This window comes from Nelumbo nucifera, chromosome 1 (genome assembly GCF_055504915.1).
Source record: "Nelumbo nucifera cultivar China Antique chromosome 1, China Antique-T2T, whole genome shotgun sequence".
Taxonomy (NCBI): domain Eukaryota; kingdom Viridiplantae; phylum Streptophyta; class Magnoliopsida; order Proteales; family Nelumbonaceae; genus Nelumbo; species Nelumbo nucifera.
Window position 1 is genome coordinate 68,148,906 of NC_142649.1, and position 9,944 is coordinate 68,158,849.

At 37.5% G+C, this 9,944-nt stretch overlaps 1 protein-coding gene across 1 annotated transcript; it reads right to left on the reverse strand.

Moving 5' to 3' along the window:
• Nucleotides 1–3,834: 3,834 nt before the first annotated feature.
• On the reverse strand, nt 3,835–5,792 carry LOC104594112 (1-aminocyclopropane-1-carboxylate oxidase). The gene is made up of 4 exons (XM_010254267.3): nt 5,278–5,792; nt 4,902–5,128; nt 4,465–4,798; nt 3,835–4,314 (listed from the first exon to the last, which is right to left on the reverse strand). The coding sequence occupies exons 1-4, from the start codon at nt 5,380–5,382 to the stop codon at nt 4,021–4,023; spliced, it is 960 nt and encodes a 319-aa protein (XP_010252569.1). The 5' UTR covers nt 5,383–5,792; the 3' UTR covers nt 3,835–4,020.
• Between the last annotated feature and the right edge of the window lie 4,152 nt (nt 5,793–9,944).

Genomic DNA, 9,944 nt, shown 5'->3' on the forward strand with positions numbered 1-9,944 from the left:
CTAGACCATGGGGCAACCAAATTTCAGTTATCAAAAAATTGGACGCACGGGAAACATGAGACCCTATTTTTCTTCTTTTCATCTTTATCGTTTATAAGAACTGATTGTACAGACCGTGTATGCCTTTTTATACTTTGAAGTATTTTTTTCTTTTTCTTTGCAAAATAAAAAAGAATAAATTAGTTAATCTTCGCTGTAAGATCCATTAACAGTATCTTAATCACGAATATAGTTCTATTTTTTGGGTAAATTGCTGAAATCTCCCCTGTTGTACTTTCTGGCAGTTGTGATTTGGTACCTTACTTTGTGCTAACAGCACTATTCTCCCTTGCATCTACACCCCTCCAATAATGTTAATTGAAGTTGCTGATGTCATTATCTCAATATTTTTTTAAATGTCAAGATTGCCCTTAAATAAAAATGTGGTTATACACTAAATAAAATACTCTAAAAAGTCATCTATGTCATGCTTGAATAGTGGGTTAGAACCCACCTTGACCCTCATCCACCTCAACCCCCACTCTTTGATTTGTATATCCACCACACTCAATGTTTTTCTCAAAACGCAAAAAAAAAAAAGGTGTAGGAGACACAAAAGTTGATAGAAATTAAAAAAAATAAAAATCCAAAATAAAAAATGATATGGTTTTTTTTTATCAAAAATGTATTTCAATCAAAAAATTAGAATTGAAGAAAAACAACAAAAAATGATAAAAAAAATAAAAAATATATATTTCAATAAAAAGTAGAAAAATACATAAAATTCAAAAAATATATATAACTCAACAGACTATACAGAAATTGTAGAAAAAAACACAAATTTTATGAATTTTATGGTTAGTGTAATAAGGAATGGCAAATTTAGAAGCTAATTTACCATTCAAACTATCAAAGTTGGGTAGTTTAGTAACTTTGCCTGCTTCCATCAGCTCAAGATAATGGAAGGGGTGTAAATGCAACATTGTCATAAAGTTTAAGAGAGGACACTACTATTAGGTATTAGCATAAAACAGGGTACTGAATCACAACTGTTAGAAAGAACAGGGGAGGTTTCAGAAAAATAATTTACCCTTTATAAATAGGGACAACAAAATTAGGGATTCACATCTAAGTTAAGAGGTTTTGATGGAATCTAGTGCATTAGTGCTATTATAATTACAACCTTAATCATGGTGACAAATTATGGGGCGTATGGATTGTGGATCCTGTCCTCTCATCCAAAGTTTTGCTTTATAATTAAGCATTGAGTCAATTAACTGCCACGGTGGCCCTAAGTTGATGGTGTGAGTGGGTGCTAAAACCCTAAGTTAAGTTAATATATAGGTTGAACCATGCATAAAGAAAAGCAAAAGCTTAATTAGGGTGCACTGTTAATGTCACCCATTGGCCTGGCATCAATGTTATGGGAACAGCTCTTCCCCTGGCTTTTTGTCTTTTGAGGACAAATGAAATCCAGCGTGATTGTTGGGCTGTTGGCATTCAGGAGATTGACCAATAGCAGTCCATTCAGGTACACACTGGATATTTTGGCACAACCCTTGATTTTTGGATTTCTTACCACCACTGCCACCTAGGTTTTAAAAATTGGATTGGACTGGACATGGAACCGTTTTAGCCATTAGTTCTGGTCAATGATTCGACTATCTGGGTCACTTATCAAATCAACGGTTTCTGGCCCAGAAATGGTTATAGGGTGAAACAGAATCGATTGCCTGACCAGTTTTGAATCAACTGGTCTGACTGTTCGGTCTGGTCCGGTTTTTAGAACATGCTACCACAGGCACCAGTTGTCCATTTTAGTGGTTAAAACAGGAAGGAGGTCAGTCAATCAAGTGGCTCCTTTGGCTTAGGCCACCACTGTCCATTACGCCTATTGAAAGAATGTTATGGAAGGCTCCTCTGGTCTAGTTCCAGCTCCGCATCTCCTATGCGTATTGACAAAAGAAAGTTCTGGAGAACTTTGCCTTGGACAAATCAAAGTCTTTGCCTCTGGTGAAAGAAGCAATTGTTGATTGTACAGTTCCGGTTCGTGTTGAACTTTGAACAGATATAAAGTTTGGTAGAAAAGGGACGATTGATGGAGCAATTATTGACTCTTTTTACTCCGTCGGTTGAATGTTGACAATTGGCATGACATGAACCAAACCGAATCTGCCCCCACAATGTTCCCACAACACATCTTTGCCGTGTATTGAAAACATTTCCCAGTACATCTCATGATCTCTCGTTTGATGCGAATTCTCTTCCAGTCCTCTCCTTTGGCAAACGTATTCTAGTGGGCCCAATTATAAGATTACACCATGTCAATGGGCTGCGGACGAGAAAAGGTATCGAATGAGAAAATCAGTCCTCAAGTATGCCACCTTTAATCAAAGTGGCCGGGCACAACTTGAATTTGTCAATGGTCGTCGGATTTGATCTGATGGATAGACGTGAATTGTGTTACTTACATGAGTTTTGAATATATGTGACGAGCTCGGATTATATAACAGGGTTGGTACTTGGGATTGGTTTTCTTATTGGTTTGCAAATGGGTTTACCCAGAGTCACTCTGACTATGGGTGTCAGAAAATAAAAAACCTATTGAGCGACCTCGTCAAACAATTTTAGCTTTTAGATTGAATAATTCCAGACAAAAGTATATTTGATCATCATCATCATCTAATTCATTATAATCAATTAATTAAGAGGCTGTTTGACAAGTCTTTTTGGATAAATCTTTCAACAGTCCAATAGCCAATAAGACACACAAGTTTTTGGGGCCTTGTCTTTAAAGGCTGAGATTGTATGATTTGCGTCATCGTCTATCGGACTGTTAAAAACAATTAGGAAGGCTATTTTAAGCACAAAAGACCAAAAGCTTCATTTGAAGCTTTTTGATTTTCCATTTTTTGATCTTTCCATATGCTTTGGATATACATGATATACCACATGGAAAAATGCCATTTTTTGGTCTTTTAAGCTTTCCACAGACTAGAAGACACATCCAACACTACCAAAAATTCATGGTCCCACTCTTTGATTTGCTCCTCACACCAACCACACAACACATCCTACCATGTATTGGGAACATCTCCCATGAATAACATACAAACACGGGATGTGTTCCGTGTGTGCATACGGCTGGGAAGTATTGTGAGGTTGGTGTGAGGAGCGCTACCCTCAAGATAGGGTTTCGTGTTAGAGAATAAAAACCTATTAGGAGTTGGGACCCACCCTGGATTTCTTGCCCACATACTCTCTACCTACACTTTACCCATCTTATATTGTGAGATGTGCAGCTGAAATGTACCACAAATAGGGTGCGGGTAGAGAAAGTGAATAGGAAATCTGGTCATTTTATCCATTGCATAACAGCCTAAGCTTTTAGGTTGAAAGGTTACCGGAGAATGGGACTACAATAATTGGGTCATCTTGAGAGAAAAAATGTGATTCCCCAGCAGCATGGGAGGAAGAAGAACAGACAGAAGAGAACAATCAATTCAAAAGATTCTCTCTCTCAAACAAGTATAAGGAATAAGTGCACAACCTCCCCACTTGCCTAGTTTGGGTACCCCCCAGTTTAGACCGCTTTCCTTTTATTTTCATTTTTATAAATTGTAAAGGCATTTCTGGTCACTTTCACTTTCCACGTTACTGATCAAAACCTTCTTCCACACGGAAATTTGGAATACCATACCAAACCCTACCCCACCCCCACAGCCTCTTCAGATTTTAATTTCCACATAATTTAGATTATGGATTTTAGATTTTAGACAACAACCACAACTTCAGACAACCCTAAACCCAACCAACATGCCTCCAGTCATCTGTCCCATTGTGAAGATTTTCAACTTTGGACCAATTAACTTGTGAAGTTATGACTTGAATAATATAGAAACACCAAGCAAACATACAAAGGCAGGCATTTGATGACAACCACAAACACATACAACACGCTTACGGAACAAGATAAAGCAGACAGACACATAAGCTGATGAGATGATCCCTGCAGTCAAAGCTAGCTGAAAGCTCTTATTCTTAAGCTGTTGCAATGGGGCCTAAGTTAGCGGCAGCCTCCATGTTCTTGAAGGCCTCGAACCTGGGTTCCTTGGGCTGAAACTTCACCGTCGCATACAGCTTCATGTAGTCCTCGAATACGAACTTGGGGTACACTTGCTTTGTCTTTTCTGCGTCTTTTTCCACCAATTCTGGGGCCGGGTAGATCACTGCGTCGCTACCGGGGTTATAGAATGATGCGATAGACATCCTGTTACCGTCGGTCTGGGCGACCACCCGGTGTTCCACGCTTTTGTATTTTCCGTTGGTGATCACCTACATGTACATGTCGTCAATCAAATCCAAGACAAACCCAGCTTAATTATTAATTTTTCAGTTGCAAAGCTTGCGACCCAACAAATCATGGCTACCTTATTAGCTAATACTATCCTATGTCAGTGTGTGTCTGTGGGGTGGGGGGCGTACCTCCAGTTGGTCACCGATGTTGACCACAATGGAATGGCGCATCGGGGGCACGTCTACCCACTCGCCGTCCTTGAGGAGCTGGAGTCCACTGACCTGGTCGTCCTGGAAGAGCAGAATTATGCCGCCGGCGTCGGTGTGAGCCCGGAGGCCCTTGATCAGCTCTGGGCTCGGGCAGGGAGGGTAGTTAGCTACCTTGGTGCCGAAGGTGGGTCCTATAGACCCGTAGAAAGCCTTCTTGAGGTACCCTTTCTCCAGCCCAAGATTTTCACAGAGCAAGTCCAAGAGTAGCTCGGCTAGCTTCTCCAATTTCACCACAAATTCCTTCATGGCTTGCCTGCATCATCCACAACCAAAATGAATTGTCTCTCTTCTGTTCGTCGGAAAGATATACAGAATGTGCTATCTCCTCGTTGTCAATACCATCAATGTTATTATACCTGTATTCGTCGGAAAGATCCGGGATCTCCGACAAGTTGGACGCAGGGAGGTGGCGCAAGAAGAAGGTGCTCTCCCAATCCATGTCTGTAATCTCCTTCTGGACCCCTTCAAGAGCCTTGGTTGCCACCGAATCCTTGAACCGCTGCTCCAAACACTTATTGTAGTGCCCTTTAGTCAGCCTCTCGACGGTGTCCATCAACTCGTGAGAGATCCCATGATTCAACAGCTAAAATTACAGAAAAAAAAAAAATCAAAGCACAATCAGCACCCATCTAATTTATATATACTCGTATATCCAACAACATAAACTTTTCATTGACAGCTTTTTCTGAGCTTTTCCACAAAACATATATGCAAAGTGAAGACTTTTCATACCTCAAAGAATCCCCAGTTCTCACAAGCATCTTTTAAGATCTCCATGGTGGCTGCTCTCTCTTCACCGTTCAGTTTCTCCATGTTGATAATTGGGAAGTACGCCATTTCTCTCCAACTGTGAACTGTAGGTGCAGGTGACTAAGTGTGTAAGTGTATGTGTCTCTACCTCTCTTTCTCAAGCTGAGACTCGATGCAGTGGTTCTTGGGGAGGCTAGCTGGGCTCAATTTATAGACGTTTGGAAGGCAGTGAAGTGGTAAAAAAATAAAATAAAACTACAAAAATACAGTAACAATAGATAAGGTGAAGGATGGTGAAGGGTTTGAGCGAGTCTAGCTATCTAGCTATCTATCTAATTAAGTATGGAAAAAAAAGGAGTCGTGGAACAACGTACAGAGGCTTAGGGGGATTGATTATACTTGTTAGGTCTACCGGTCTGGTGACCATCAGCAACTTCAGTCCAGCAGTAATCCATGGTCAATTCTATTCCTTATTGGAACCTCTTACCTCTATCTCTGAGGTGAGACGGGACCCGGGACCCGCTTATTGGCTGCATTCTCCGCTTTCTTTTTTGACGATAGACCACCAAGATGGATATGGCTGCTACTTGCTTTTTTACTTTTCTGTTTTTCCTTTTCTTTTTCTGCATGAGCCATGGGTTTTGTTCGTATGTATGAATGGACAGCAATGGAAGGTGGGTTTCTCTTGCCTCTTTCACTGTCATTGTAATTGCATATATATAAGCAATGAAAACTGAAAATTTTCCTTTTTACCCATCCTTTACCCCAATACAAGGTTTTTAAAATCGGATCGGAAGGAAACCGTTTTGGGTTCAGTTCCCGAGTCGAACAGTCCAAACAAATGGTCTATCTTAACAAAAATAAAAAAACGACTAAAAACCATTATTCAAGTCACTGATTCTGATCAAATCAATGGTTTTTAGCCAAAAGACGATTTTGGGGTGAAACAATTCTCAATTTCTCCGGTCCAATCCGGTTTTAAAAATATTACCCTAATATATAATTAGAATGCAAAAAGAATTGTGAAGAGTGACTGATTGATTATTTTTTTACAAAAGAACTGATTAATTATTGTTTGTGGACCAGTTAAATCAATTTAAATATGATAAATCCCAATTATGCATAGAAAATTAATTGGATGATGAGCAATTTGTTGGGGCAAAAGGTGGCCCATGTTCATGTAAGGGCCAGCAATCAGCATTAACGAACAAGAGTTAGGGACCCTTTTTAACCAAATATATTGTTTTCAAATGGGGCTTAGCTTAGGCTGATGCAAGGTAGGGATTCATGTTTCCTAATTATTTTCATAGGTGGGCCGGGCTCTCTCACGTCGCAAAATAAGAGCTTCATCCGTCACTTGTAATCTTGTATAAGCAATCGTACTCAAATCTTTGACTTCTGAGTCACATATGTAGTGTGTGATGTGTCCTTCGCAAAACCTAAGGTAGGGTAGGTAGTAGACATAATAGAGCAATTACGTAGAACAAATCTTTTCACTACTGTTACAGGTAGATTCAACATATATAACCATATAACCATTAATTAGGACTCCAAAGTTCAGACCTGGTGTGTGGAATGGATTAATGTTTATTTGGTCTTAACCCAGCAAAAGGACTTTATTACCTTGAAATGGCTAAGGTCATAAAATATTTTTGAAGATAAATAAAATAATATCGAGAGATATTTTTTTTTTAGATTTTGAGAGAGAAAGTTGGTTCCTATTGACTAAGAATCCTATGTTCTTTTTCTAGATTAATGTGGGGACTAGTGAATATTTATTTTCCTGTGTATCACTACTTGTGTAAGTGATAACCATCTCCTAGGTGGGTAAATGACTTTCTCACATTGGGGAAAGTTGCCAACACTTGATGAGACAAAAATGCCCCTTTTAATAATATATTTTTATGGTTAAAATGGTCATTACATTTTTTTACGTGGAGAATAAAAGAGCATGGATAAATACACTTACTTGGATAAACGTTTCCCAAGAAAAACTTACTCAGGTAACTTACCAAAAAGCAAATAGGGCCTGAACGTTAAGTCAAAGGCAAGATAGGTTATGTTAGGTCCCTGATAGCCATTGAAAAACACTATCTCTTACGTGGCAATTTTGGTGCCATAACTTGGTTGATGAGATCTAAGTCTCCTAATTAGAAATTACAAGAGAGGGAAGAGTACAGAATGTATTTTATTGGGTGGATGAAACTGTTTCAAGTACCTGGAATAAGAAAACAACTCCAGAAAGAAATAATAATCCATGTTCATAGTATGTAGTGCAACATACAAGCTAGCTTACAAGTTGAGTTGGATGCATGTAAGATATTTGATGTTTGATCCCATACATGAATAAGACGTCTTCATCTTTATCCATACGTTATACTACACATGTAACACCGTCCAACACATCAGCATCCATGCATGCATGACCAATGACCAATCAGTTTTACGTATGTCTTATATGGTTTTCATATATAGTAAGTAGTCTTCCAAAAACACGAAAAAGAGGAAAAGTCATTATGGAAATAAGGCATGTGAAGTGGGTGCAAAATGAGGAGAGCTATAAGTTAACTAGTAAAGGGTGGAAAAGTAGGAGGCAACCCTGCTGCAAAGCAAGAAAGAAGGCAATAATTCTAAGTTAAGAATCAAGAATGTGTATATTTGACTTAGAGTTAGCCGACCAACTCCCCAAATAGGCGGGTTTGGCCGTGCGGGATACAATATTTTTGGAGTCCAAAGTGCATTAATGGTAAGTGTGAATTTGGGAAAATTGGGATTTGATTGAATGGATGTCTTGATTTGAGAATTGAAATGGTGGGGTTGGGAGTTCTCATCAACCCCATTATTGCCTTCCATGTCCTTGTCTCATCTAGTGGCATTTCCAAACATCCTTTGGTCCGTCCATTCATCAAATTCGGCAGAGAGTGAACTTGAATTTGTCATATTCCAAGGGAAGGACGCGTGTTTGTGTGGAGGAATCTTGGTGGGAACCCCCCAGATATTTATCTCTTTCTTTCCACCATCATTTTCAATTCCAAACCTCTCTCCTTGGTCCTCATCGTCCGCTCTGTTATTGTCTATCTGTTTTTATTCTCTCTACTTTCGTGGAGAAAAATAATTTCTGACCTATAATACAGACTCCACGTATTGTGTAGATAAGGTGCCCCCCTTTCCTAATAATACACGCGTCGTCCATATGCATTGTTTCTACGTATGATTGGTCCCACCCAACCAAATGTCAGAAGGAATGAAAGGCAGCTAGCAATACCTAACACCCAAGTGGGGTTTAATTCACAAAACAGCCCAAACCCCACGGCTCCAAAGCAAAAACGAGTGTGGGCGTATGTGGTAATTGGAATCATGGAGGGAAGGTGTCCCTGCCACGAGAGAGGAGAAGCTTACATGCATATATTCGGCCATTATATATCCTCCCATTCTTAGTTAATACACGGAATGTCAATGTGATGGGGTCGTTTTGTAGTAGCAATTAGTGAGCGACGATTAACTGAATGCGATGGCTGTTCAGTAGGCTTTGCAATTAATGATAATGTTTCACGTTAGTAATAAAATACATGGGATGGGCTGCATCTTTTATGGTGGGTTTCATGAATTTATTACCGACATAAAACATTATCATTGATTTTACAATCTGCTGAACAGCCATTGCGTTCGTTATTCCATTGCGATGTGATTGATTTGAATCAAATGGGAACATGCACGGTTTGTGCTTTCCTGGGTGGTCCCATATATTGGGATGCTTGGTTGGAGGAATTGATTTCTTGATTCTGATTTATAAATTTGCTATGTCTGTTGTTGTTGTTATTGTTATTGTTAAATCAGGTGAAGAATTCCATTTAATTTGACAAGATTGATTTTTCAAAAATCAGTAGAATTTTGATTTCCCTGAATTGTCTTGTCAGTTAGTGATTTCACAAACCCTCTCCAAAACTATTTATTCTTGAGGAAATGATTTTAATAAATGGATTCCTCCAACCAGAATACTTCTTTAGTATGCAATGGTTTATAATCTGCAATTTCGATATATGTTTCCTTAGCTTTAATCAATTAGTTAGTAATTTTTAAAAAATAATTTTCATAAAAATTAATAATTCAAGAAAATAATTTTTAGAAAAATTTAATATTTATTAATAATAGTTTTAAAATTTTTATCTACATTTATTATATATTTATATGTACTAAAATTAATGATTATTGTATTTCAGTAATTAGTTATTGTACTTTTTTGATATATATATTTTCAATATTTATGTATTTTTATTTTTTTATTTAACAGTAAATTTTTAATAATTATTGGAGATTAAACTATTGTTATTTATTTATTTTTTTAATTTAATTTATTATACATATTAGATTTATTGTATTTTTGTTATGAAATTATTATCAATACTTATGTATTGTCACTATGATTTATTGATAATATTAATTAGAGATTAAACTATAGTTGGATATTACACTATTTATTGATTACTTTATTATATTTTCAGTATTTATTGTATTTTATTTTCAATAATTATTTATTATTTCATTATAAATTTATTTTCAATAATTATGCATTTTCCCTATAAACTTTTAATAATTATTGAACATTATACCATAGTTATTTATTACAGATTAGACTATTAATTAGTTGA

Bases quoted from the DNA above. Each gene is read 5' to 3' on its own strand.
- LOC104594112 (XM_010254267.3), bottom strand. From the start codon at position 5,382: ATGGCGTACTTCCCAATTATCAACATGGAGAAACTGAACGGTGAAGAG. The intron at 5,129-5,277 runs GTATGAAAAGTC...CTGTAATTTTAG, and splicing joins AGAACTGGGGATTCTTTGAG to CTGTTGAATCATGGGATCTC. The intron at 4,315-4,464 runs GTACGCCCCCCA...ATGTACATGTAG, and splicing joins ACATCGGTGACCAACTGGAG to GTGATCACCAACGGAAAATA.